At 48.2% G+C, this 27,289-nt stretch overlaps 1 protein-coding gene across 6 annotated transcripts; it reads left to right on the top strand.

The window, feature by feature from the left end:
• Nucleotides 1–11,203: 11,203 nt before the first annotated feature.
• RFX5 (regulatory factor X5) lies at nt 11,204–26,588 on the top strand. 6 transcript variants are annotated; one of them, XM_053278231.1, is made up of 12 exons: nt 11,204–11,316; nt 11,424–11,592; nt 12,474–12,538; nt 14,046–14,246; nt 14,832–14,865; nt 15,968–16,050; nt 17,747–17,866; nt 18,075–18,216; nt 19,127–19,285; nt 21,037–21,235; nt 21,922–22,016; nt 24,536–26,588. In XM_053278231.1, the coding sequence occupies exons 4-12, from the start codon at nt 14,122–14,124 to the stop codon at nt 25,784–25,786; spliced, it is 2,208 nt and encodes a 735-aa protein (XP_053134206.1). In that variant the 5' UTR covers nt 11,204–11,316; nt 11,424–11,592; nt 12,474–12,538; nt 14,046–14,121; the 3' UTR covers nt 25,787–26,588. The 6 variants fall into 6 exon arrangements, with proteins under 6 accessions (XP_053134206.1, XP_053134209.1, XP_053134207.1 ...); XM_053278234.1 differs by lacking the exon at nt 11,204–11,316 and adding an exon at nt 13,693–13,750 and having other exon boundaries at nt 11,327–11,592; XM_053278232.1 differs by lacking the exon at nt 11,204–11,316 and having other exon boundaries at nt 11,327–11,592; nt 14,072–14,246.
• The last annotated feature ends 701 nt before the right edge of the window (nt 26,589–27,289 follow it).

The raw sequence follows: 27,289 nt of genomic DNA, 5'->3' as shown, positions 1-27,289 counted from the left end.
TGCCCCAGATGTTGCCGTACTACAACTCCCATCACCCCCACTACAATTTATTGTGGCTGGGGGTGATGGGTGTTGTAGTCCAGCAACATCTGGAGGACCACAGGTGGGGAACCCCTGGGATAGAGAGACATTCAAAGTGGGTGTATGTGTGGCGGCTCTTCTGTCTGCTGGGTGGGTTTTTTAAATTAAATTATTATTATTACTATTATTATTTTCAAAATAATAATTATTTTCAAAATTATAGCAATAGCAATAGCACTTACATTTATATACCGCTCTATAGCTGGAAGCTCTCTAAGCGGTTTACAATGATTTAGCATATTGCCCCCAACATTTCTGGGTACTCATTTTACCGACCTTGGAAGGATGGAAGGCTGAGTCAACCTTGAACCCCTTGGTCAGGATCGAACTTGCAACCTTCTGGTTACAGGGCAGCAGTTTTACCACTGCGCCACCAGGGGCTCATCAATTATATTTGCATTGTTGTGAAATTGAAACATTTTTCCATTTTTCTGCTCAGTTCTTGACTTGTTCTTTCTTGTAGGCCTGCTTTGTTTCATTGGTGTTGAACAGTTTCTCGTTATTGACCATTTGAAGTGCATCTTCTTCACTGTCCTTGATATATTCTTCAAGGCCTCTTTTCTCCTCCTCTACTGTTTAATGGACTTGCAGCATTCCTCTTCCACCTGAGCTGCGAGGGAGGTAGAGCCTATCTCCATCACTGCGGGGGTGCAGAGCATGATTGATGGTCATGATTTTCCTGGTCTTACGATCTAGCATCTCTAGCTGTGCCTGGGTCCAATCTATTATTATTATTTATTTATTTACACAGTCAGACAGGTGTTATTGACTGGTTTGTTTTATCCAGACATCAAGTCCTTCCCAAGGACCTGGGATGGCTGAATTTTATTGTCAGTGTTGTTGCTGTTGTTATAGATATTGTCGCAGAATATAGGCTGTTTCTACTAAAGTTGCTTTTTGTACTTGGCTGATGGTGATTTCTGTGGCCCCCGATGGTGTTGAGGTGCTCTTCAAGGTCTTTTGGAACTGCACCCAGGGTGCCAATTACCACTGGGATTATTTGGGTCTTTTATTATTATTGTTATTATTATTGTTGTTGTTTTCAAAATTATATTTGCATTGTTGTGCAATGGAAACATTTTCCCCACCAGAACTAGTACTATCATGAAGTCAGCAAGCTAGAATAGGCCAGGAGGTGGCATGCTCTCGCTTCTATTTGCTGCACAGATTAATTTTTTAAAAAATTTACGTTTGTGCTGAGTCATGCACTGTCAGCGTTCCCCTTTCCAAGTCAGCATTTCCGAAGGAGTCCCTTCTTGGCTTCAGGGAGCACAAGATAGGCCGCCAGGCTGCTGATGCTGCTGATTCTGTTACCACCCCATCCCCTTTTGGCCCTCCGAGAAATATAACCCTCCTCTTCCCCCACTGCCACTGCTACTGAGGTCCTGCTGGGAGAAAGGAAGGGGTGACTGACCGATGAACTGGTTTAAGTCTGTGGTCCAGGCATGCCTGGCTGATGGGTAAACAGAAGCGATTGTCAGAAAGGATGCCAAAAGGTGGGCGGGATGTGTCTGGCCGGGCTGTTCTCTGCCTCTGCCCTCCAAGTCACCCTGCTGAAAGCTTTGGAATGGGCTCCCTGTTGAAATACTGTAAGAGCTTCCCCATCTTTGGCAGGTTTTAAAATGTCAGTTAAGACACATTTGTTCACCCAGGCTTTTTAATTAGATTTACAATCTTAATACTTTTAACTTGTTTTTAATGTCTAAATCTTGTTTTGATTGTGAACCGCTCAGAGACAGAAGTTTTGGGCAGTCTAGAAACTTGTTAAATAAATAGAATTTACCTAACCCTAACCCTACTAACTTGGCAAGGAGGCACCTTTTCATGTGGTGATTCTCTTTATTTAGCAGGGGGAGAGTAACTGGCCCTATCCACCCCGGCGCAGTATTTCCAGTGACTGTTGCTGGTGTCTATCTTATGTTTCTTTTTTTAGATTGTGAGCCCTTTGAGGACAGGGAGTCATATTATTTATTTATTATTTCTCTGTGTAAACCGCCCTGAGCCATTTTTGGAAGGGCGGTATAGAAATCAAATAAATAAATATAGCATCTTCTTTATGCATGTCAGTTCAGCGCCTCTCAGTAACAGAGGACTAGCACCCTGAAAGCAGGGGAGTTGCTGTGAATCATAAACAGTTTCCTTCACACTGGGTTCATCTCCACGTCTTGATTTCCGAGGGAGGCGTTTAACCAACCCACCAACCAATCAGGCCTGATTTGCGCATCATGCGGCTGCCAACTCACGGTTTACCTATACTCTGAAACAAAATAAGGCACCACATCCCATAGGGGTGGCCTGCTGTGAGTCCCATAGGGCGGGACCAAAAAGGGCTCTTCTTGGGATACCTTGAAGACAAGGAGCCAGTGCGGTGTAGTGGTTAGAGTGCCGGACTAGGACCGGGGAGACCCGAGTTAAAGTCCCCATTCAGCCGTGATACTTGCTGGGTGACTCTGGGCCAGTCACTTCTCTCTCAGCCTTGCCTACTTCACAGGGTTGTTGTGAGGAGAAATTTAATTATGGAGTACACCGCTCTGGGCTCCTTGGAGGAAGAGCGGGATATAATATGTAAAAATACAAATAAGGAGATTTCTTGCAGCAGAACCTTCCACAGAATGCACTGCATCCCAATGTACCAGATGCACAAACCGCTATCCTCATATTTATCTATCATATTTCTATAGTGCCTGATATGTACATCTCTAGGTGGTCATATAGCAATTACCATCTGTAAAAGTATCATCTTTTACATGCAGCAGAATGCGGCCAGGGGTAGGGGGGAAGTACAGTATCGTATTTACCCAAATATAAGACGATGCCCTAAAAGGCAGAGGTTAAATACAGGTTATAATACAGGTTGTACCTGTATTTAGAGTCACCTTAAGTGGCGCAGCAGGGAAATGCTTGACTAACAAGCAGAAGGTTGCCGGTTTGAAACCCCGCTGGTACTATATCAGCAATATAGGAAGATGCTGAAAGGCATCATCTCATACTGCACGGGAGGAGGCCATGGTCAACCCCTCCTGTATTCTAACAAAGACAACCACAAGGCTCTGTGGGCGCCAGGAGTCGAAATTGGAACAAGCACTGCTACAGCAGGAAGCAGCATGCAGCAGCAGAGAACAGGTAAAGACCTGCTCTCCTCTTATTTAAAGAGTCTGCTTGCCACTAGCTTCCCTCCGGCGCCGAACCGGTTCAGGGCCACACCGGTGCACGAAGCTCGTTTCGTACACATCCCAATCTGTAAACTACAACGGCTTCCAGTTTTGCACAGCTGTCTAGGCCCATTCACACATTATGTTCAACACTGGTACGACAAGTCTACAGTGCACACAGGCACAGATCAGTGTAGTCATTCACACAAACACATGCATGCATGCACGGATATCTGTGCCCTCGTACAGCATAGTGTCTGAATCAGGCTTCTCTCTTAGTCAAAAAGCAGAGTCCAAACAAGCAAAGAAGTAAAAGATCTGCCAGGAATAGGTAACACTTTGTGCATCTGACAAGGAGGGCTGTAGACCACAGAAGCTACTGCCACAGTCACAGGATGGCACACAGGAACATAGGCAGCTGTCAGATACTACTGTCATATACTGAGTCAGACCACTGGTCCATCTAGCTCAGTATTGTCCACACAGGCTGGCAGCGGCTTCTCCAAGGCTGCAGGCAGGAATCTCTCCCAGGCCTATCTGGAGATGCTGCCAGGGAGGGGACTTGGAAGAACCTAGATGCTCTTCCCAAAGCGGCTCCATCCTTTAAGGGGAATCTCTTCCAGGGCTCACACATCAAGTCTCCCATTCATATGCAACCAGGGCAGACCCTGCTTAGCAAAGGGGACAATTCGTGCTTGCTGCCTAAGTATGTTGACCTGGAAATCAATCCATCTGAGCCCAATTAGTTATACTCTCTGGTAAAACACGTATTCAAGGTTGCGGCCTACACCTGTGGCATCTTGGAGGAGCCACAGGGGTCTTGGTTGGGTTCATGCACCCAACTCACACAGCTAATCACGGTTCCAGAGGGGAATCCCCAGTTTTTGACCATGGAAAGCAATGAATTGATTCGTATAAGCCGTCACCCCCAGATGTATGGCTTCTTCAGTACCTTGTCTCCTCGAGTGCAGGCAGCCAGATGTCTTCGTCTCTTAGCCCAGGGTCTGAAGGTGAGAAAACCACCGACATCAGCACAGCACACATGTGGGAGATTGTGCTACGCGCCCTCCAAGGAAATGTTTCGCCACCTGTACGGAAAATGAAGAATGCTTTAGTAATACCCAAGATGGCTTACAAAACATACTGAAAGACCAAAAAAAACCACACAACCGAAAATAGAGCTCAAACCAAAAAGAGACAGCAGGGACGGCACAGCAAGAAGAAGCAGCTGATAATAAAAACCAGTTTTTTAAAGCCTTTTTTTTTTTTGGCTTGTCTTCAACAAGCAAGGCTCCAGCTGAATCAACTTCCCGGTTCACAAAAACTTTGGCCACAATAAATTTGGTCCTCTAAGTGTCACATGGCTCCTGCTTTGTAATCTGTGAAAGAGGACCTTCCTGGGATGGACATTACCAGGTTAAGGCAGAGTGCAAACAATTAATCTGATAATTTAATTAAACATATTTTTATACTGCCCCAAACTCATGTCTCTGGGTGGTTTACAATAAAAATAGTACAAATTAAAACACAGCCAGCGTGGTGTAGTGGTTAGAGTGCAGGACTAGGACCGGGTAGACCCGAGTTCAAATCCCCATCCAGCCATGAGACTTGCTGGGTGACTCTGGGCCAGTCACTTCTCTCTCAGCCTCACCTACTTCACAGGGTTGTTGTGAGGAGAAACCTAAGTATGTAGTACACTGCTCTGGGCTCCTTGGAGGAAGAGCGGGATATAAATGTTAATAATAATAATTAAAACAACACATAAAAACAATTTACAATCTAACAGAATGTTATTCTTAGCTAACTGCTGAGAATGGTGCTTAATTTCTTAAAATATGGAGATCAGCCCTGTCTGTATTCAGCTCTGTTTTGGGTAAGGCTGAAATGGGAGTGGAATCATGAAAAGCGCTCTGCACATACTTAGATGCACAACGACCACATATATGGGGCTCATCCCTAGCATATAAGACACATTTCAGGGTGAAGCCTTGGGACAAACTAAGCAGTATCTTCACTGTCTCCACCTCTCTCTCTGAGACTTTCTCACTCTCTCTATGGGAAGCCAGATATCCAAAATGAGGTTGAGTATTTTTTTAAAAAAGAAATCACCAAGGGGCTGAAACCCATTTGGTGAAGCATTCTCAATCTCCAGCTTAAAGCTCCACCTGTAGACTTCCTACCTTTCCCACTGATGTTAAAAGGCACAAGAGCCCTGCCAGAAGGGAGGTGCAACAAAAGATCTCCCCATGGTGAAAAGGACTTGGATCCCGCTTTTTGAAAGTAACCTGTGAAGCTGCCTCCTACTGAGTCCGACAACTGGTCAGCCTAGGCCAGTATTGTCCGCTCTGACTGGCAGCAACTCTCCAGGGTCTCAGGCCGGGGTTCTGAGAGAGGGATTTGCTGAGAATCCTATTCTAACAAAAGTTCAAACCCTTAAAAAAGCAACTTTGAGTTGACCCTGTAGCAAAGCCCTAGCGAGTTTCCTGGGAAAGGATGCCACCTAGTGTTTCCCAGGAGAATTATTTCTGTTGGAGGATGCAGCTGCATTCTCCCAGAGCTCGACCGCAATTAACATGGTCCTTCCGCAAGTGCAGAAATACACACAATTTGAATATTAAACCAGTAGGCATATTAATAGTGCACCCTGCAGCACTGCACAGACAAAAACAGGGACATGACTCTAGTGTGTAACAGACTGTCAGGCTCATTCTTACCAAGAAGGACATTTTCATAAGCTGACCTCAACAGATTCCTTCCAGGAAACAAAATTTTAATTGAATACTTGATTTAATAGGTGTAAAGTCTCACAAGGGATGTAAGTTTGCTCCCCAAGGAATAGCTGGAGCTGAAAGGCTTGAAGCAAGATTTAAGTATCTTGAGACCTTACATGGGAGCTCACAGAACCATGGAACTGTAGAGCTAGAAGGGATCCTCAGAGGTCATCTAGTCCAACCCACAGACTGCTCAAGGCAGGAATTATTATTTTTTTACATTTTATATCCCGCTCTTCCTCCAAGGAGCCCAGAGCGGTGTACTACATACTTAAGTTTCTCCTCACAACGACCCTGTGAAGTAGGTTAGGCTGAGAGAGACAGGCCCAGAGTCACCCAGCAAGTATCATGGCTGAATAGTGATTTGAACTCGGGTCTCCCTGGTCCTAGTCCAGCACTCTAACCACTACACCACACTGGCTACATCCCTGGCAGATAGCCAGCCAACCTTAGGAAGGCAGGCAGGAAGGAAAGGCATTTTACATTCAGACAACCAAGAAAGAATTTACATTCATAATCTGGGTCAGACTGCAAAAAGATGAAAAACATTGTTGTCTTCTACGACATGATTGTACTTAAATGTTCAAAATGTAATGCCAGAATTGCTGGTCTTGTGGCAGCAAGCATGAATTGTCCCCTTTGCTAAGCAGAGTCCACTCTGCTTTGCATTTGAGTGGGAGACATGTGTGAGCACTATAAGATATTCCCCTCAGGGGATGGGGCCACTCTGGGAAGAGCAGAAGGTCCCAAGTTCCCTCCCTGGCACCATCTCCAAGATAGGGCTGAGAGAGATTCCTGCCTGCAACTTTGGAGAAGCCGCTGCCAGTTTGGGTAGACAATCCTGAGCGAGATGGACCAAGGGTCTGACTCAGTATATGGCCGCTTCCTATATTCCAATTACATCCATAACACGGACAGGTTACATGGCATCTTAGCGTCCTTAGAGACATCCACACTACTACAGATGTACCTTCCACTCTGAGCTTGAACATCTATTGATACTGGGATGGGAGCCAAACACCGAACAACAACAGCAACTAACAACAGTTTCGAACAAGGTTACCAGCAATTTCAAAATACACCTCAGCAGCTACAGGGTGGGAAACGCTCTGCCCAGTGCCTTAGTGTCAATGTGTATGCATTTCTGCGCATGCACACCAGAGACAGGACAATCCATTCTGCCACTCAGAAATTTAGCTACTAGAGATCCCGGAGAGGGGGAAGAAACTCTGAAGGATGCTTTCTAAGCAAATGACGCAGAGGGAGTTTTGAAGACGGTTATCTCGCAAATTTGCCCTCATATACAAGCATACTTGTAAGTGTTCATCTGTGAAATGTCGGAGAGCATCAATTGCATCTCGCACCCCATACTTTCCAAATAGGTCGCAGATGAAAATAGGGATAGGTGTGGTGACCCATTCTCATATTAAGGAACCCTGCCTGAAATATCTGCATGTTGACACAGAAGATCTCAGTTTCAATCCCAGGCAGGCAGCATCTCCAAGCAGGCCTGGAGGAGACTCCCACCTGGAACCCTGAAGAACTGCTGCCAGTCAGTGTAATCCAGGGCTTCTCAACTTCCGCCGTCCATCTGTTGCTGGACTACAGAGCCCATCATCCCCAGAGCCACAGCAGTCAATAGCCAGGGATTATGAGAACTGTAAGCCAACATCTGCAGAAAGGCCACGGTTGAGCAGCACTGGGGCGAGAACCAAGAGTCTGACGCTGTATGAGGCAGCTTCCTATGTCCCAATGAGCTCTCCTCAGGCCACCAGATGTTGTAGCCACTCACTCTCTGCAAGAAACATCCGCTTTTTGCTCATTTCCAAGCCAAACCTAGCAGTGCTTGTTGTTAAAGTTAAACTATAAAGACGGGAATTACCCGACAGGATGTGGACCGCACAGAAAGAGACAGCGCCATGCGGAACAGGAGGCCACACACCACACGGCACCTTAGCGTTCAGTCTCTTGGCTCAGAGTTTTAGCTTTCGGAAGTACCCCAGGGAAGGAGCGTAGCCGTGAAGAGCAACAATCAACTCACCCTGATGGTGAACGTCCTAGGGATCTGGTTGGCAGGGTCTAGAGCTGAAGTGGGCGACCTGGCCCTCCAGTGGCTATTGGACTACAACTCCCATCTTCCCCGGGGCAGGGGGTGATGGGGGTTGTAGTTTAATAGCCCCCAGAGGTCCAAGTCTCTCCACCCCTGGGACAGGGCCTTTTCAGTGGCAGCCCCTTAGCTTCAGAACACCCTCCCCGAAGAGCTTTGCCATGCTCCCTCCCTCCAGGTTTTTGAGACATACTCCAAGACCCCTGTTTTGAGACAAGCGTTTTATTGTCTATTCTCTGCCTCTGGTAGGTCTTTAATCTAAAACTTGGTTTTAACTGGCCCAAGTTTTTAATTAGATCCCCCCCCCCCTGTGTTATGTTGTCTGAGCTCTTTTGTTGTCTTACTGGCCCCAGTACTATTGAATGGGAGGAACGAGAGGAAAATATTTTAAAGTATAAAAAAAATAAGGCAAAATGTGTGTGTGGGGGGTCAAATTTAAGGTGGTGATTTCCCAGGGACACAGCCTAGAAAACTGGGATTAAGAACATAAGAACAGCCCGGCTGAATCGGGCCCAAGGCCCAAGAGCCAATGTGGTGTAAGTGGTCAGAGTGCTGGACTAGGACTGGGGAGACATGAGTTCAAATCCCCATTCAGACATGATACTAGCTGGGTGACTCTGGGCCAGTCACTTCTCTCTCAGCCTAACCTACTTCACAGGGTTGTTGTGAGGAGAAACACAAGTATGTAGTACACCGCTCTGGGCTCCTTGGAGGAAGAGCAGGATATAAATGTAAAAATAATAATAACAATAACAACAACAACAAACAGACAAACATCTGCCACACAATACACCAGATATAACTGTAGTCGAGAAGAAAGAAAAACAAGTCAAAATAATCGACATAGCAATACCAGGGGATAGCAGAACAGAAGAAAAAGAAATAGAAAAAATCACCAAATACAAAGATCTACCAATTGAAATTTCAGATCTACCATCTGAAATTGAAAGGCTGTGGCAGAAAAAGACCCAAATCATCCCAGTGGTCATTGGCGCCCTGGGTGCAGTTCCAAAAGACCTTGAAGAGCAACTCAACACCACCGGGGCCACAGAAATCACCATCAGCCAATGACAAAAAGCAACTTTACTGGGAACAGCCTATATTCTGCGACGATATCTATAATAATCAGCAACAACATTGACAATAAAATTCAGCCATCCTAGGTCCTTGGGAAGGACTAGATGTCTGTATAAAACAAACCAGTCAAGAACACCTGTCTGACTGTGTGAAATAAATAAACAATCATCATCATCTAGCCCAGCATCCCGTTTCACACAGTGGCCCACCAGATGCCGCTGGAAGCCACAGGCAGGAGTTGAGGGCAGGCCCTCTCTCCTGCTGTTGCTCCCCTGCAACTGGGACTCAGAGGCATCCTGCCTTTGAGGCTGGAGGTGGCCTATAGCCCTCCAACTAGTAGCCGTTGATAGACCTCTCCTCTGTGAAGTGATCCAAACCCCTCTTCAAGCCATCCAGCTTGTTGGCTGTCACCACATCTTGTGGCAGAGAATTCCACAAGTTGATTATGCGTTGTGTGAAAAAGTACTTCTGTTTGTTGGTCCTAGATTTCCTGGCAATCAATTTCATGGGATGAACCCTGGTTCTACTGTGATGTGAGAGGGAGAAGAATTTCTTTCTCTCCACTTTCTCCACACCAGGCATGATTTTATAGACCTCTATCATGTCTCCCTGCAGTTGTCTTTTTTCTAAACTAAATAGCCCCAGGTGTTGTAGCCTCATAAGAAAGGTGTTCCAGGCCCCTGATCATCTTGGTTGCCCTCTTCTGCACCTTTCCCAGTTCTACAATGTCCTTTTTTAAATGTGGTGACCAGAACTGTACGCAGTACTCCTGGTGTGGCCACACCATTGTTTTGTATAAGGGCACTATAATATTAGCAGTTTTATTTTCGATCCCCTTCCTAATGATCCCTAGCATGGAATTGGCCTTTTTCACAGCCTCCGCACACTGAGTCGACACTTTCAATGAGTTGTCCACCACGACCCCAAGATCCCTCTCCTGGTCAGTCACCGACAGCTTGGATCCCATCAGCATATACTTGAAGTTGGGGTTTTTTGTCCCAATGTGCATCACTTTACACTTGCTAACATTGAACCGCATTTGCCATTTTGTCGCCCACTCCCCCAGTTTGGAAAGATCCTTTTGGAGCTCCTCACAATCGGTTTTGGATTTCACTACCCGAAAGAGTTTGGTATCATCTGCAAATTTGGCCCCCTCGCGGCTTACCCCTGCTTCCAGATCATTTATGAATAAGTTAAAAAGCACCCGTCCCAGTACAGCTCCCTGGGGGACCCCACTTCTTACTTCCCTCCATTGTGAAAACTCTCCATTTATACCTACCCTCTGTTTCCTGTCTTTCAACCAGTTAGCAATCCACACATGTACTTGTCCCCTTATCCCATGACCGCTAAGTTTCCTCAGGAGTCTTTGATGAGGAACTTTGTCAAAAGCTTTTTAGAAGTCCAGGTATAATATGTCAACTGGGTCACCTTGATCCACACACTTGTTGACACACTCAGAGAACTCCAAAAGGTTGGTGAGGCAAGATTTACCTTTGCAAAAGCCATGCTGGTTGTGTCCCAGCAGGGCCTGTTCTTCTAAGTGCCAGAGAGGATTGTCTCGCTCCCTGGCAGCATCTCCAAGAGAAAGCTGAGAGAGACTCCTGCCAGCATCCTTGGAGAAGCCGCTGCCAGTCTGGGTAGACAATACTGAGCTAGATAGACCAAGGGTCTGACTCAGTATATGGCAGCTTCCTATGTTCCTCTGTCTCTCAGGAAAAGGGGGCAGTTGAAGCACACTTTATCCCAACCCAAGGCCAGATTTTCGGGCTCCAGGGGCCGGGCTCCATCCTAGCAACCTTCAAGGCAGACAGGCTCGCTTCTGTGTTTCGCAAAAGGAGTCTATACACAGATTCTTCGTTTCCTTCCTCTCCGCCCCTCCTTCCTGGTTAGCTTCGAAACTGGCAGACCCCTCACCAATCAGGAGCGTGTTGCTAGGCAGACTTCCCAACGCCCTTGACCAATCGGAAGCCACTTTCAGGTTGTATCCGGGTGAAAAACATGCAGTAGCCATTTGCATTAAAGAATAACCCCGTATCCGGGCAGATCTAAGAGGCGCTGACCAATCAGGTTTAAAAAGGGTGGTGGGTGGGGGGGCATCAGAACCTCCTCTCCCCCCCCGTGGTGAAAGGTACTTTCTTTTTCTGTTTTATTTTGCAATGCAAAGTGCTAACGTGCGTGGCAAGGAGTAAATACAACAGGCTTGTTATTATTACTGTTGTTTCTTTGCAAGCGCAGATTGCTGGATCCAGGAGGGGAGCAAGCAAGGATTGCACAGTTTGGGATCTGTGAACTCTGGGACGGTTTTTGCAAAGACACCTTTTGCGATTTCAGGCTTTTTTCCTTTTTCCTTTTTAAAAAAGAGAGCGACTTGGCCAAGAGGGAAAGAAGGATCGCAGTCCCCCAGGTAAGCCTCCTCCTCTCTGCTTTAGCCCGGAAAGATCAACGTTGCTTGCTTTGCAGTCTTGTTGGGAGGAGTTGTGCTGCTCTTCTCTTTCCGAGATCTCCGTGGCTTTTGTTTCAAGAAAGAGGAAAGGGATCTGAAAAGGATCGAGGAGCAAGACTTGCATTTAAAAACGCTTCTTGTCGGCGGAGGGAAAGAACTTGGACCAGATTTTGCAAGCTGGGGGCGCGCGGGAGAAGTGCTTGCATTGAAAGTTATCTGTGGGGAGATCAGAGGGCGACAGAAAGGGGTGTGAAAAGCATGTCTGTGTGTCGGGGCGGGGGGATCAATGGATTATTTCTGATCAGAAGTGATGCAAGTTCATTTTCCTCTAGGAAGGGATATTAAACCACACACACACACTCATGCAGACACTCCATTTTTCTGCTCTGGATGGATCCAGGTTTCCCGTTTAGGATCTCAACGATTTGAATTTTCCCTCCCTGCGAAATTTACATGTTTTGTGCTTCTGCTACTACCAGTTGGCCTCTGGGGCATTGCAGAGTGCAGTTTCCCGCCCCAGCAGGGCTGGGAGTGGGGTGCGTGTTGGGATCTAGGCTGCCCCCTAGAGAGGGACATGAAGGAGGAGAAAGAGCCTTGATTTCTTCGCTTCTCTTGCAAAAGCTGGAGAGAGAGAGAGAGAAAGCCTTCAAAAGCTGCAGGCAGGAACAGAGAGGCTAGTTTAAAAAGAGTGACGTTGTTTTGCAGGATTGGTTTGGGTTTTTTTTTTTTAAACTGAACTTCTGATTTTTAAAGAGCTGAACTTTTGACTTGTGCGGGATAATACTGCCGTTAAAAAAGAAATAAATTAGATCTTTGTTTAACCTTTTAATGTGCCATTTTAGGTGCGAGGGAAAGAACTTGTGATCAGTCCCGGGCTGGCAGGAGTTTGGAGCTTCTTGTGAACCAGGTGAAAAAGTTCAATATGTTCTAGAGCTAACCAGTTGCTTTTTATCCTATTCTGCCTGGCCTCCTTGAATGATGGGCATTTAGTGCTCTGCCCCAAGGAGCTTACATTATCTTAAAAGCGGCTTTAATTTATCGTTAGTCGATACGTTAAATTTCATTTATCATTAGTCCCTGGAAGCTTTGTTGGCCAGATTGTACGATATATTTTTTAAAGTGTTTAGAATAAAATGAAATAAAATAAATAAGAAATTAGTGGAGTAAGCCCGCCATTACTGCATTTCCATGCCAGGAAAAGGTGGGAAGCCACATAATCTAATCTAATTCTGAAGTTATTTGCACAGTACCATCAGTGCTCATGGTGATTTACAGAGTAAGAGAAAGAGGGGGTAAACACACTGTTCCCTGCCCCTAAGGAGCTTGCAGTTCAAGGGGAGGACTTTTGTAGAGCAAAGATCATTTATTGTTAAATTTATAAATTTATTTTCCGCCTTTCATTCAAACAATCCCAAGGCAGTTTACAGCAAAAAAATTATGGAGCAGAAAGCTTTTGGGCTGTCACAGACAGTAGTAGCTGTTTTTCAATTAACCACTGCCGAGAGCAAGATGAAAGTGATTTTTAGCTCTGGGAGGGAAGTGTAACTAGTGGTTAGAGAAAGCGAGAATGAGGAACTGTGGACCCAAATCTGAGATTCTATTAATATATCTTCCACCCTGCAAGAGACAGCTTTGGGCTCCTTTTCTTGACCCATGCTGGAAAGAACAGAGCTAGGTTGGCTTTCCTATTTGAATCGACTCGGAGCACATTCCCATACGAGTGCTAACACCACACTGAAAGCACTCATTGCCACCAGATGGCAAAATATAAAGGTTTGTAAGATGATCCTTTTGGACATTCTGATCTTAATTGGTTTATATCTTGTGATAATAATTAATGTGTGGAACAGCTGAGCTCTTGCAAGGAGCATTCTATCTGATCTAGCAGCTGGGCTCTTGCAGAGCTTATCCTGAATGTGTCATAATGGCCAAAAATAGTCTATGTGCGGGGGGGGATTAAAAAGAGAAAAGAAAAAGAAACCATTTTAGTAACTTACGAAGTTACATATGAAGATTTGTTTTATTGTTTGTTTGGAAGTTTTAATCTCAATTGATTTGCAGCTGGTGACAATATGTGGAGCAGCTGAGTTCTGCAAAGTCTTTGCTTCCAGTCTAGCAGGTGAACTCTTGAAAAGCTAATCCTGTATATATATATATTCTAGCAATTTAGCAATTTAGGGGCAAAACTGTGGAGGGCAGCCTTGGAAAAAGATTAAAGAGGAAAAGGAGAAAAGATGAACCTTAATATCCAGCCGGGTTCTATTTCTGGCCCCAGGAAGGAAGTGGAATCTAACGTTAGATGGACTCAGATCTGAAAAACCACAGCTCCCTTCTGCAGTCCAGGAATGGGGTTTGGTGCAAGCAAATGACACATACAAGATTTAACCAGAAACTCTCTCTCTTTTTTTTTAAAGGTCCACTTTACATTGCTGTTTTGCAGATCCAGAGGAAAAGACTTAGTCCTCCGACTGAGCCAGGGAATCCGATGTCATGGCGGATGACAATGGGCTGTATATCAAAATTGTGGAAAATGGGAGTGAAACCTTGGAAGCGGATCCCCAAGCTGCTACCGCCGAGCCAAGTACTTTGCTGCAAAAACTGAAAGGCACCATCTCGTAAGGGCTGGGCCCAGCAGTAGCTATTCACTTTGACAGCTAATGGAACTCCCCTGTTCAGGGACAGTCTAGCTTGGAATATCAGTTCCTGGCGAGTGGGTGGGTGTGGCCGCAGAGGAGGACCGTTGCTGCCTACGTGCCCTGCTTGTGGGTTTCCTGGAGGCACCTTGCATAACAGTGCCCTTTTGTCACATAATTCAGAATTGGCATGTGGAACTCACTGCCACAAGGTGTGGCATTTGTCACCGGCTTAGGTGGCTTTAAAAGAGGAGTAGACAGATTCATGGAGGAGGAGAGATCTCCACCTCCATGAATCGTTACCTTCATGTTCAGGGACCGTCTACCTCTGAGTAAAAGTTGCTGGAGGGTAGGGCTATTTGTCTTCTTGTTGTCCCATGTGCAACTCCCAGAAGCATGTGGCTGTCCACTGTTAAAAACAGGACGCTGCAGCCGAACTAGCTGAGCTCTTCTTATGTTCTTAGGGGGTTCCAGAGTTGGGAAACACCTAAATGCTTTAAAGGGAACATAACGCATGACTTTTTCTTTTCCCCTTGTGTTTGTCTGGTTGTTGTTGTTTTTAAACAGGAAGTCAATCCAGAGCAAGGTCGACTCTATTCTGGTGAGTGGCTGGGTGGGGCCCTATTATGATTTATTTATGACATTTTACATCTCGCTTTTCCTCCAGGAAGCCCAGAGTGGTGTGCCTAGTTAGGTTTATCCTCACAACAACCCTGTGAGGTAGGTTAGGCTGAGAGAGAAGTGACTGGCTCAGAGCCACCCAGCGAGTTCCATGGCTGAGCGGGGGATTTGAACGTGGACCTTCCTGGTCGAATTACTACACCGTACTGGCCCTACTCGCTGGAACCCTGTTGGGGTCCCCAGCTTCTGAACCAGCTTCCGTAGCTATGCTTTTTAAAAAACAACAACAGAAGGTTGAGGGCAGATGTTAAATAAATAAATTAATAAGAATATTGTTTTTAAAAATTTAAATTGTTGTTTTTTAAATTTATTGGGTTTTTAAAAAATTAATGTTTTCATATCTTGTTGTAAACCGTCCAGAGACATAAGTTTTGGGCGGTATAAAAATATGTTAAATAAATAAAATTAAATAATAAAATAAGTTGTTAGTCGGTGATGTTACAACCTAAGCCTATTGCCTAAAATTAGACATGGGAGATAACAGATGATGATGATGATGATTGATTCGATTTATATACCACCCATCCAAAAATGGCTCAGGGCGGTTTACACAGAAAAATAATAAATAAGATGTGGAGGGAAATGGAGATAAATGGGAGTTGGGCGGGATGGGGGGCAGGAAGCATGCAGTTATTTCAGGACAAAAGGACAAGTCCCTGCCCCACGGAGCTTACAATCTCAAATGTCTGATAGCCTTTTTTAATATCAGCTTGTAAGTTCTGCGCTTGCTTCGGTTTCTCCAAAAGGCGCCTCCTTGATGGATGCGTTTGTATCATAACTCGCTATATTTAGTCAATTTAATTAATCTGCTCCGACGGCAGGTGATTTATTGATGGATTGATTTGATTTATCTACTGCCCTTCCAAAAATGGCTTTAGGATTAATGTCCTAAACGTGTCTTTTAATAGGATTATAACTGTTCTTACTGCTTTCTAAACTTGTGAACTACATAGAGGAGGCAAATCCTTATCAATCTTTGACTCTGTGTGTGTGTCTCTCTCTCTCCACCCTGCGATAAACAGCAAGACGTCCAGAGGTTCACCGACCACGCCAAGCTTTATCTCTACCTCCAGCTGCCTTCAGGCCCCAGTTCGGGAGAGAAAAAGTGAGCAATCGCCAGTGGTTCTGTGCAGATGTTGGTGCCGTAGTATGTGGGGGGAGGAGCCATCGTGTGGGGGAGGAGCCATCGTGTGGTGGGAGGAGCCATACCTTGGTAGCAGCCTGCATACTTGGGATGGGGAAGATATGACCTCCTAACACCTTCAGTTAAAAGGATCTGGGGCTGGGCAAGATCCTGTCTCCACCTTGCTGCCAATCAGAGGAAGCAATACTAGGCTGGCTGGATTAATGTATTAGACAGCTTTGTATGCCCCTAATATTTATTTCTCATATTTATATACCGTCTGATATGTGTATCTCTAGGCGGTGTGCGTAATTTAGACTACAGGTATAAAACGATTGAAACCATCTTACGGAATAGAACAGGCCATTTAAAATTAATTAGTTAACTAGACGCCTGAGAGAACAGGTGCGTCTGAAGGGTCTTTTTTTAAAGCCAGAGATGGAGACGCTCTTGTTAGGGACCGTGTTCCAGAGCCCTGGGGCAGCTACAAAGAAGGCCTGGTAACTGGGCCGCCCCAGAGGATCTTAATAGGCGGGACGGTTCATGACAAAGGAGGCGCTCTCTTAAATACCCTGGGCCCAAGTCGCTAAGGGCTTTCTAGGGAATAACCAGCACTTTGTGTTGGCGCCTCACAGAGGGATGGGGTAGGAAAATAGGAAGCTGCCATATACTGAGTCAGACTCTTGGTCCATCTAGCTCAGCATTGTCCACACAGACTGGCAGCGGCTTCTCTAAGGTTGCAGGCAGGAATCTCTCTCAGCCCTGTCTTGGAGACGCTGCCAGGGAGGGAACTTGGGACCTTCTGCTCTCTTCCCAGAGCAGCTCTATCCCTTGAGGGGAATATCTTCCAGTGCTCACACGCAGTCTCCCATCCAAATGCAAACCAGGGTGGACCCTGCTTAGCAAAGGGGACAATTCATGCTTGCTCCCACAAGACCAGCTCTCCTCTCATAGATTGGGTGTCAGGTTGAGGGAACTTGGAACCTAGATGCTCTTCCCAGAGCAGCTCCATCCCGAGGGGAATTATCTTGCAGTGCTCACACATCCAGTCTCCCATTCATATGCAACCAGGGCAGACCCTGCTTAGCTAGGGGGACAAGTCCTGCTTGCTACCACGAGACCAGCTCTCCTCCCCTAGACCAGTTCTGCTCCCTAACAGCTCCTGGGCCAGATCCAACCCCTTGGGTGGTACTATTTTGCCTCCTCTCCATCTGCCAGCTCCAGAGAAAGAAGAGAAGCAGCCATGGCAATGAAATTTGGCTACAGGCTTTGGGGGCTTGGTGGCGAGAGGATGGGGCCTTGACCAGCCTCTTTTATTAGGATTCAGGAGGTTCGCATGCTACCAAGTGTGGGGTGCTTTCTCCAAAGTGCCTTGGTAACATGGGACTAAGGACTCACTTAGGTTGTAGATAGTCAGTGATTCGGCACACAGGCGATACTTAACAAAGAGACATGCAAAACAGCATTCTGGTAATTTGTACTTTAGTTTTTTTTAAAATCAAGTTTCTAGACCCTATGGCAGCGGAGGCAGGCTTGGACATGCGGTGTGGGTGGGCAGCTGTTAAGAGATGTAGGAGCATCTTGTGAAGCAGGGAGAAGGGTGTGGAGAATTGGGTGTATTGCCGATTCCAGAACCCCACATTTCAAAGCCAGTAATTTGACTTTCGCGGCCCCACAGCCTGGATCTCACTTCTCTGAGCTCGGCTGAACACATGCATGCTTGCACCTGGATCCGGAATCACCTGGAGGAGTACCCGGACACCTGCTTGCCGAAACAGGACGTGTACGATGCTTACAAGTGAGTTGGGGCTGGCAGGGGGTGGAGGGAGAGGCCAGGGTGGTTTTTACGTGGGAGAAAATTCAATCCTATTGTTTCCTCCCCGGATTCTAAGCAAATAAATAATCGGCATACCACTAAAAGCGGTCCAGTCCTGGGAGGACTATGTCCATCACATGGGGACAAAAATAAATAAATCTCAAAAGGTCTTTTCTGTCTCCCTCTCCAGGCGATACTGCGACAACCTTTGCAGCCGCTCCCTAAGCGCGGCCAATTTTGGCAAGATCATCCGGGAGATCTTCCCAAACATCAAAGCGAGGAGATTGGGCGGACGAGGGCAGTCCAAATATCCTTCCGTGTTTCAAGTCAAGGTGGGGGAGGGAAGGACGGGGCAGCCATGGGGGAGGGCCCATTAGACTGTCCCCCACTGGGACCCTGAAACGGCTGCCTCAAACCCCATTCCTGTGCTCGGCATAACCTTCCAGCCGTCCCCTGCCACCTCCAAAGGAGAACACAGTGCAGCCCGAACGGCACCCCATTGAGTTGCAGGAACCTTAAATGCCATCTGGTAGCATTGGCCCTATGACTTAACGGCTCCTTTTGAAAGCCTGGAGTAGGCTCCCAGTTTTATGGCTGCCTCCCACAAATCCGCATAAGTTAAAACTGAAATCTAAGGTGGGCTGCTCCTACCCGGAATGTTTTCTTGAGAAACCGAGAGCTTCTTGGAGGATTGGGGGAGAGAGCTTCGGCATGTTCCATGAGAGCTTGAGTGTTGGCACCTATCCGAGCAAAGAGGCACCTCTTTAAAAGTGGTGAACGTCTTATGTTTAGCAGGGGGAGAGCAACTGGCCCCATCCGTCCCCAGCACAGCATCCCTCCAGTGGCTGTTGCTGGTGTCTATCTTGTGTTTCTTTTTAGATTTTGAGCCCTTTGGGGACAGGGAGCCATTTTATTTATTTATTGTTCTGCTTGAGAGCTTTGTTGAAAAGTGGAATATAACTGTTTGCCATAGTAGTACTACCGCGTCATCTTAGGAATGATACCAACCATTCAGAGGCAAGACTATTCTTCATTCAGTACCAGCACTTGTGCAAAGTAGAAGAAAGTGTGGAGACAGAGGCAGGGGTCAACAAGGGAAGAATCAGTTATTCTGTCAGTACAAAAGAGTAGGTCCCTGCCCCCAGGGGCTTGCTTGCAACTGAAAAATATACTATCAGAACGCATTCACTTGGTGAAAGCCCATGTTTGTGCATGACCTAAATGCTAACCTCCGTTGCGCAGTTTCTGTGCCCACAGTCGCAGAAGGACATGGGAAACGAAAGCAGAAGTTTGGCTTATCTCCTTAACTCTGCCCCAACGTATTGCTACAGTGGGATACGAAGAAAGACGGTGGTCAATATGCCTCCCCTTCCCAGCCTGGATCTTAAAGAAACCGAGATGGTAAGTTCCACAGAAGCAGAGTTGGCCCATCTGGGGTGTGTGTGTGTGAGAGAGAGAGAAGAATTGGCTGGGTGGATCAGATGATGATGATCAGATGATGATGATGATGATGATGATAATAATAATAATTCGATTTCTATACCGCCCTTCCAAAAATGGCTCAGGGCGGTTTACAAAGAGAAATAACAAAGAAGATGAGAAAGCCCATCTAGCCTAGTATCCTCCATGAGTAACTGTGGTGTGTTCTCAGCATTGGGACGCTGCCCTGGTACATCCTGATCAGCATGGCAAACAAGAGTCCTGCCCAATCAATCCATCTACTCCAGCGTCCTGCTTCCCACAGTGGCCGCTCAGATGCCTCCATGGTGCTCACGCGCAGGGCTAAGAGGCAGTCACCTTCCCCTGCTGTTGCCCTCAAGGGTGCTTTCCAGCCTAGCTGCTCAACAGCAGCAAAATGCCCCCCTTCAGGCAGGTTGCACTGAAAACGTAAACCGCAGGGAGAGCAGTCTTGCTGCAACTAACAGCCCGAAAAAACAGCAACTCCCTTATGCCGGATATACGCCGCCCTAGCTCTATATCTCAGCGATTGAATTCAAAACAAGGCATTGGAAATATGGACGGCGCCCTGCTGTCCACATAGGGACTGCGGTGTCACAACGCAGGAAGTGTGGAAGCACCCTTCCGAGATCCGACACGACCTCGTTGCAGGGTCTAATGTGGAAAGCGCCCAGCACGGGCTATTACAGGTATACTGCCTCTGAACGTGGAGGCTCCTTCTAGCCATCACAACGACTAGTTGTTGGTGGACCTCTCTCCTGATGTGCAGTTGTCCACTCTCTTTTTAAAGCCTTCAGAAGAAGGCCACAACTTGCGGTAGCACGATGGAGGCAGGAAAACGGCATCTCCAAACTGCCGCCTGAAACTCACGTTGCTTCATGTTACGGCCGAACCTCCCAGTGGAATGGATGATGATGATGATGAGGCAATCGTACTAAACGAATCATGAGTGCTGAAGCTGCCGTACTGAATCAGATGATTGGTCCATCGAGGCCAGCTGGGTCTGCTCTGGCAGGAACTCTCCAAGGTCTTAGGCTGGAATCTACCTGGGAACTTCTTTCACTGGAGATGCTGGGAAATTCGGCTGGGGATTTTCTGCATGCAAAGCGTGTGCTGCGGATTTTGAAATTGGCAAGTTCTGTCTTCCCACGGGCTTTTCAGCAATAATTCCTTCACTTGCAGGCTTATTCTGTGTTTTGTTTCTGACAGCAGAAGCGATGGGTAAAGCTCACTCCCTTCCTCGGCCAATTTTCTAACAGAAAGAAAGGTGGGAGGGGGAAAGAGAATGAATAGGAAAATAGGCAGGCAGGAAGGAGAGAATGAGAAAACGGAGCCAGCAAAAAATAATAATGAGGAGCATTGCAAAGAACAGGGCTGCAGAAATCCACCAGTTTACTATAGTCAGTGATGAGTGAGAAATGATGCCTGACGAGTGAATTTTAAGAAACCATCTCCTCCTCCAACGTTGTAGATCCAGCTGCACAAAAACTTAGTTCCTACTGCATGTTTTTTCCTTCTGTGTGGCACAAAACCTATTCAGCTGAACAGTTAGGGCTGCTCAACTTCAGCCCTCCTGCAGATGTTGGCCTACAATTCCCATAATCCCTGGCTGGGGATTATGGGAGCTGTAGTCCAAAAACAGCTGCGGGGGCCAAGTTGAGCCGCCCTGGCAATAGACCGCTTTCTCTCTGCAGCCGGAGCAGCCAGACCTCGTCCAGTCCTACAACGATGACGTGATGGACGCGGCCTGTGCTTTGACTTGTGACTGGGCCGAGAAGATCCTCAAGCGCTCCTTCAACAACATTGTGGAGGTGGCCCAGTTCCTCATCCAGCAACACATCATCAGCTCCCGTTCAACCCATGCTGACCTCGTCATGGCCACGGTGGTCTCAGGTGGGCAGTGCAGTCTCTGCAGTGGAAGAGTGGTTTCCGGGGGGACCTTACTTTTTGCGGACCTTTTGTGCGCGCAGAATATATGTCCCCATGACGTTGCCATTTGGTGAGGTCACCTGAAGGTTTCTCTGAATTCTGTCTATGCCAGCTGTGAGCCCTTTTGAGCATGATGGGATGGGAATCTTGGGTTCAAGCTTTGAATCTCTGGGCATTTTCCTGCCTTGCAAAGTTAAGGGCTGGCAAGAGCTTGCCTTGTGAGATTTGGATTGGAGCATTTTGGAGCGAGGATAGGGTTGCCATATTCTGGCCTTCCAAATCCGGGTGCCTAATTTGCATATCATTTAAATTGGCTTGAAAATAATTTTTCAGCAGAAGAGTGACTGCACATTTTGCTCCATAACTCCACTTCTGCAAGGGCTAGAGCTTAGCTTTTTTAAAAAGGAATGAATGAATGAATGAAAGCTGAAATCCAGGCAAATCTGAGTGGACTAAGCAATCTGGGTGAGATGCTTAAAATCCAGGCGAAACCTGAAATTCCAGGGGGCATGGCAACTATAACTGAGGATAAAGAAGAACCCCTTAGACTTAGAAACACTTCTGTGCAGATTCATTTTCCTCTGCTATGGTTTCTGATGCTGCCGCTATAACCAGACAATTTGTTCTGAGGAGAACATTTCTCATTGCAGAAACCGGAGATAACCATAAAGAAAAGCGGCCGCCCCTAAACCTGAAGAAACATGAGCCGGAAACCCAAGAGAATGCAGCCAAAACACAGCCTCCGGTAAGAAATGGCCAGGAAAAGTTAACAGCTCAATGAAGCCAGAAGCTGGAGGGAGTCTTAATTTGTTAGAGATTTGGGGGAGGAATCGGGGGCTATCATAGTCCACGCATAGCTAACAACACATAGAATGGCTGTCCTGTAGACACTGCCCATCTAGCACTGGGCCCGTCTAGAGCAGGGATTCTCAACATTGGGTCCCCAGATGTTATTGGACTTCAACTCCCATAATCCCCAACCAAAGGCCACTGGGGCTGGGGATGACGGGAGTTGGGAGTCCAATAACATCTGGGGACCCAACGTTGAGAATCCCTGGTCTAGACCAGTGATTCCCAACCAGGGTTCCCTCAGATGTTGCTAAACTACAACTCCTAGGCATCCCTAGTCACAATACATAAGAACTGTCCTGCTGGATCAGGTCCAAAGAGGCCCATCTAGTCCAGCATCCTGTTTCACACAGTGGCCCACCAGATGCCACTGAGAAGCCCACAGGCAAGAGGTGAGGGCAGGCCCCCTCTCTTGTTGTTGTCCCCTGCAACTGATATTAAGAGGCATTGTGCCTCTGAGGCTGGAGGTGGCCCACAGCCACCAGACTAGTAGCCATTGATAGCCCTGTCCTCCGTGAATCCGTCTAAGCCCCCTTTAAAGACGTCCAAGCTGGTGGCCATCACCACATCCCATGGCAAAGAATTCCACAGATTAATTATGCACAGTGTGAAAAAGTACTTCCTCTTGTTGGTCCTAAATTTCCCAGCCTTCAGTTCCATGGGGTGACCCCTGGTTCTAGTGTTGTGAGAGAGGGAGAGAAACTTCTCTCGGCCTACCCTCTCCACTCCATGCATAATTTTATACACTTCGATCATGTCTCCTCTTAGTCGCCTCTTTTCCAAGGTAAAGAGCCCCAGATGCTGTAGCCTAGCCTCATAAGGAAGGTCCTCCAAGCCCCTGATCACCTTGCTTGCCCTCTTCTGTACCATTTTCCAGTTCCGCAATCTCCTTAAGATGCGGTGACCAAAGCTGTACGCTGTACTCCAGATGTGGCCACACCATAGATTTGCATAAGGGCATTATAATATTAGCGTTTTTATTTTCAATCCCCTTTCTAATGATTCCTAGCATGGAACTGGCCTTTTTCACAGCTGCCGCACACTGAGTTGACACTCTCAGTGAGAGTGTTAGTCAGTGTTAGTCACGACAGATCCCAAGATCCCTTTCCTGGTCAGTCACCGACAGCTCAGATCCCATCAGCGTATATGTGAAGTTGGGTTTTTTTGCCCCAATGTGCATCACTTTACACTTGCTTACACTGAACCGCATTTGCCATTTTGTCGCCAACTCCCCCAGTTTGGAGCAATCCTTCTGGAGTTCCTCACAATCCGTTGTGGATTTCACTACCCTAAATAGTTTAGTGTCATCTGCAAATCTGGCCACCTCACTGCTTACCCCAACTTCTAGATTGTTTATGAATCATTATAGCTGGGGATGCTGGGAGTTGTAGTTCAGCAACATCGGGAGGAACTCTGGTTGGGAACCACTGATCTAGACCCTGGGTCGATCTAGCCCAGCATCCAAAATTAGACAGCTGTATTAGTTGGAAAGCCAGTCTGGTGTAGTGGTTAGAATGTTGGACTAGGCCCTGGGAGACTTGAGTTCAAATCCCCGCTCAGCCATGAAACTCACTGGTTGACTCTGGGCCAGTCGCTTACCTCTCAGCGTAACCTACCTCACAGGGTGGTTGTCCTGTGATAAACATAACCACACACACTGCTCTGCTCCTCGGAAGAAGAGTGGGAGAGAACTGTATAAATATTTCTGGGAAGCCCACGAGCAGGGCCGGAAGGCAAGCGCTTGTTGCCCAGCAAGTTGAGAATTCAGAGATAGACTGCCTCTGGAACTGGAGGTTTGATTTAGTGCTCATCACAAATGGCAATCGATAGCCTCTTGCTCCTCTTCTGGTTGTTTTCTAGTCCCCTTTTACTGCCGCCTAAGCCGAGGAGCCTGTCACCCCATCATGTGACAGTGGGTGCTGTAAGCTAAATTGTGGTGGGACTCTTGGGTCCTTCATTTTAGGGACTGGGTTAGTGCAAGGGAAGAGTTGGGAAGCCAGAACATCCCTACTGGCCTTTGGAAGGAGCATGAAGGTCCGTCCGCACTCGGTGGGGGGGGGTGAGATTTGAAGATCCGGACTTAGCTGTGGTAGGAGCACAGATGTGAAGCTGGAGAGGCCTGGATGCTGGGGTGGCCTCTCTGCTGCCGACCTGCATAGTAACAAGCCTGTTAGCTTCAGGCTGTGCAAGGCCTCTGCCCTGTGATGCATTAAAGCTGCAGCGGACTCTTGTGTTAGCCGGGTGGGGGCCCACCTGAGGCTCTCCCGCTGTGGTGTCAGAACACAACTCCCACCACCCACCCCACAGTAAAGTGCGGCAGGGGCCGATGGGAGTTGTAGTCCGACGCCAAAGCCAGAGAGCCTCTGCTGCCCCCCCCCGCCCATGTTAGCGTCTCTGCTGCCGTTTCCTCTCCAGGTGAAAAAGGAGAACAGCCCCAAGCCGCCTGCCGCCCCCCTGCGGAACGAGGCGAAGAAACCGGCGGAAGTCCCCGCCAAGCCCGCCAGCAGCCCTCAGGTCAATGCCTTGGTGGCCCGCCTGCCCCTGCTGCTGCCTCGCGTCCGCGTCCAGCCCGTGGAGAGGCTGGTGGTGTCCCCGGGGACGGCCGCCGTGCACTCTTCCCCCACGGTCTTGGCCCCCAGCCTCACGGCGGCGCCTATGGGAGGCACTGTCAAGATGGCCCTCTCGGTCGCTCCGGCCTCCCCTTCTCTGCCCCTCAACCTGGCCCCGGCAGTGAACGGCCCGGGCAGCCTGGTCAGCCCGGCGGGGGCCGTGCCCGTCATCAACATGATCCTCCCTGGCGTGGCCGTGCCCCCCAGGGCGGAGATCCCCCCCAAGCGCGCCCCCGGCGACGGAAGTGTCAACGGCTGCGAGGCCAGGCGGAGCCCCTACGAACCGCCGCCCAAGAGCAAGTCCCCGAGCAAGCGGCCGGCCGAGCCGTCCAGTGAGACGGCGACGGTCAAGAGGAAGCGGGGGCGGCCCCGGAAGAAGCCCGAGGAGGCCGAACTGCCGCCGGAGAAGCGTGCCGCGACACAGGCCCCGCCCGGCGCCAAGGAGGATTCCGACATCATTGTCGTGACGGTGGGCTACGAAGGCCGCCCGGCTTCTCCCTCCTCCCACAAGGGGCTCCGAGGAAAGGGTCCAGATGTGGAGGTCATCCCGGCGAAAGATGCGAAAGGGGCACCCCCCGGGGACGCCAGCCAGGAGGGCCCGTGCGTGGCCAGCAGCTGTATCGTCGGCAACGCCGCCAAAGCGGCCGTTCTGCCCTCCCAGGTGAGCGTCATCAAGGGCCGGAGGTCGGCCCCGCTGAGCCTGGCAAAGGAGGCCGGAAGTAGCTCGCAGGAGGCAGGAGGCGGCTTGTGGGAGGCAGGAAGTGCCTCCCAGGAGGCCACGCGGATGGGCCAAGGCGTGGCCGCGGCAAGAAGTGCCACCCACACGATCGGAGCGAGGGACTCGGAGCGCGCGGAGAGGCACAGCCCATTCGACTCGGACCTTCAGCCCACCGATCTTTCCCTTGGCAAAAGCAGCGCCTCCTCTTCCAGGGACCCCCCGGGTGCCGTTAGCTTGCGGGGGTCGTCGGTGTCCTTGCACCAGGTGGGCACAGACCAGGGCAAGGCCGTGGCAGCCACAAGCCCCCCAGTGACTTCTGCGCAGGCACCCAGTCGGTAACGTCCCCCCCCCCCGCCCGCCCGGCATACGCATCCCGTCACCGTGTGATTGATGCCCAGCCGAGCTTCTTCGTCCGACGCATCCCACTTCTGCCTGCTTTGCCGATTTAAGGCGCGTAGAAGGAACGCGCCGAGAGCTTGCTCAACTCTCTCTAACCACCTATAACTCTCTCCGCAGTTCATGCAAGGTTATGCCTTTGCTCATGTTTCGCCCTCTTGGGGTCCGTCCCTCCCCGCTTTGCTGGAAAGCCCAGGTGGCAATTCTGGCTTCCGATTGATAAACACAGGCACAGTTAAGCCACGGGAGAAGGTAAACGGGAAATTTGGGAGGCGATTGAGGGGAACGCCTTGAGCTGATTGATTGCATGGAGACGTTTCTGTGACTTCTTGGAAATTTCCTCTCTTAACCGTTTAATTGGAGGCAATGCAAATATTTTGTGAGGAGGGAGCTCTTGACGCTTTCCTCCGATTTTGAGAGTGTGTGTTTGTGTGTGAATGAAATGTTCAAATCTGGGGTGGGGGGAAGCATTGCCTCACCATCTCCCCCCACCCCTGCCTGAGCTCTGTTGTTGAGAGACAATCATGTCACAGCCAACATCCCAAAGCGTTTCTCTTTCATCTTAAAATGTTCCGCTCCCACCGATGTGGGGAAAGTTTTCTTTCAAAATTGGCCGTGCCATTATTTCAACTTTAAAAAAAAAAAAAAGTTGGACTTTCTGGCTAATTCTTTTCCCTCTTTCAAACGTTCATCTATGCTTTTGATTACAAATACTGAATAAAAACATACAGATTTTTTTTTTTAAGTTGTGTCTGTTATACTTTAGTGTTCTATAGCAAATTAAAATGTGGGCCCTTTTGAGGAAGAGAGCAAAAGCCTCTGCTGCAATAGAACTCCTAGAAAGTTCTAGATGTTCCCTGCTTTTGCCAGGAGACAAAACTGGGCTAGATGGACCTAGGTGGATGAATCAGCATAAAAAGCAGGTTCCTTTATACTGTTTTATCATGGTGTTGCCACCTTTTAACCACTAGGTGTCACAACACTACTGTCCAACTTCAAAGCATCCTGCCCAGAAATTCAGAATCTACCTCCCACCCCACTTTCTCATGCTATAACAACAAACTTCTTTTTTTAAAAATGCAGGTAGCCATGGCGGTCCATTATGAAAAAAATCTGGCTAGCTGAGGTGCATTGTGTGGGCAGGCTTCCAGATGGGCAGTTGTTTAATTTAGGGGCTGTAGCTCAGCAGAGCATCTGCTCTGTAGTGCAGAAGGACCCGGGTTCAATTCCTGGCCGCATCTCCAGATCCCTGAGCCGGAAACCTGGGAGAGCTGCTACCTGTCGGTGTAGAGCAGGCCTCCTCAACTTTGAGCCGCCCTTCCAAAAATGGCTCAGGGCAGTATAAATAAATAATGGATCCCTGTCTCAAAAGGGCTCACAAAAAAGAAACATAAGACAGACACTAGCCGCAGTCACTGGAGGGATGCTGTGCTGGGGGTGGAGAGG

Source organism: Hemicordylus capensis, chromosome 14 (genome assembly GCF_027244095.1).
Source record: "Hemicordylus capensis ecotype Gifberg chromosome 14, rHemCap1.1.pri, whole genome shotgun sequence".
Lineage (NCBI taxonomy): Eukaryota > Metazoa > Chordata > Lepidosauria > Squamata > Cordylidae > Hemicordylus > Hemicordylus capensis.
Note: the sequence above shows the minus strand (reverse complement) of the source record. Positions and strands in the feature narration are given on the sequence as shown.

Coding starts and splice junctions, on each gene's coding strand:
- RFX5 (XM_053278231.1), top strand. CDS start 14,122: ATGGCGGATGACAATGGGCTGTATATCAAAATTGTGGAAAATGGGAGT. Junction 19,286..21,036: donor ATCTTAAAGAAACCGAGATG/GTAAGTTCCACA, acceptor TTCTCTCTGCAG/CCGGAGCAGCCAGACCTCGT. Junction 22,017..24,535: donor CAGCCAAAACACAGCCTCCG/GTAAGAAATGGC, acceptor TTTCCTCTCCAG/GTGAAAAAGGAGAACAGCCC.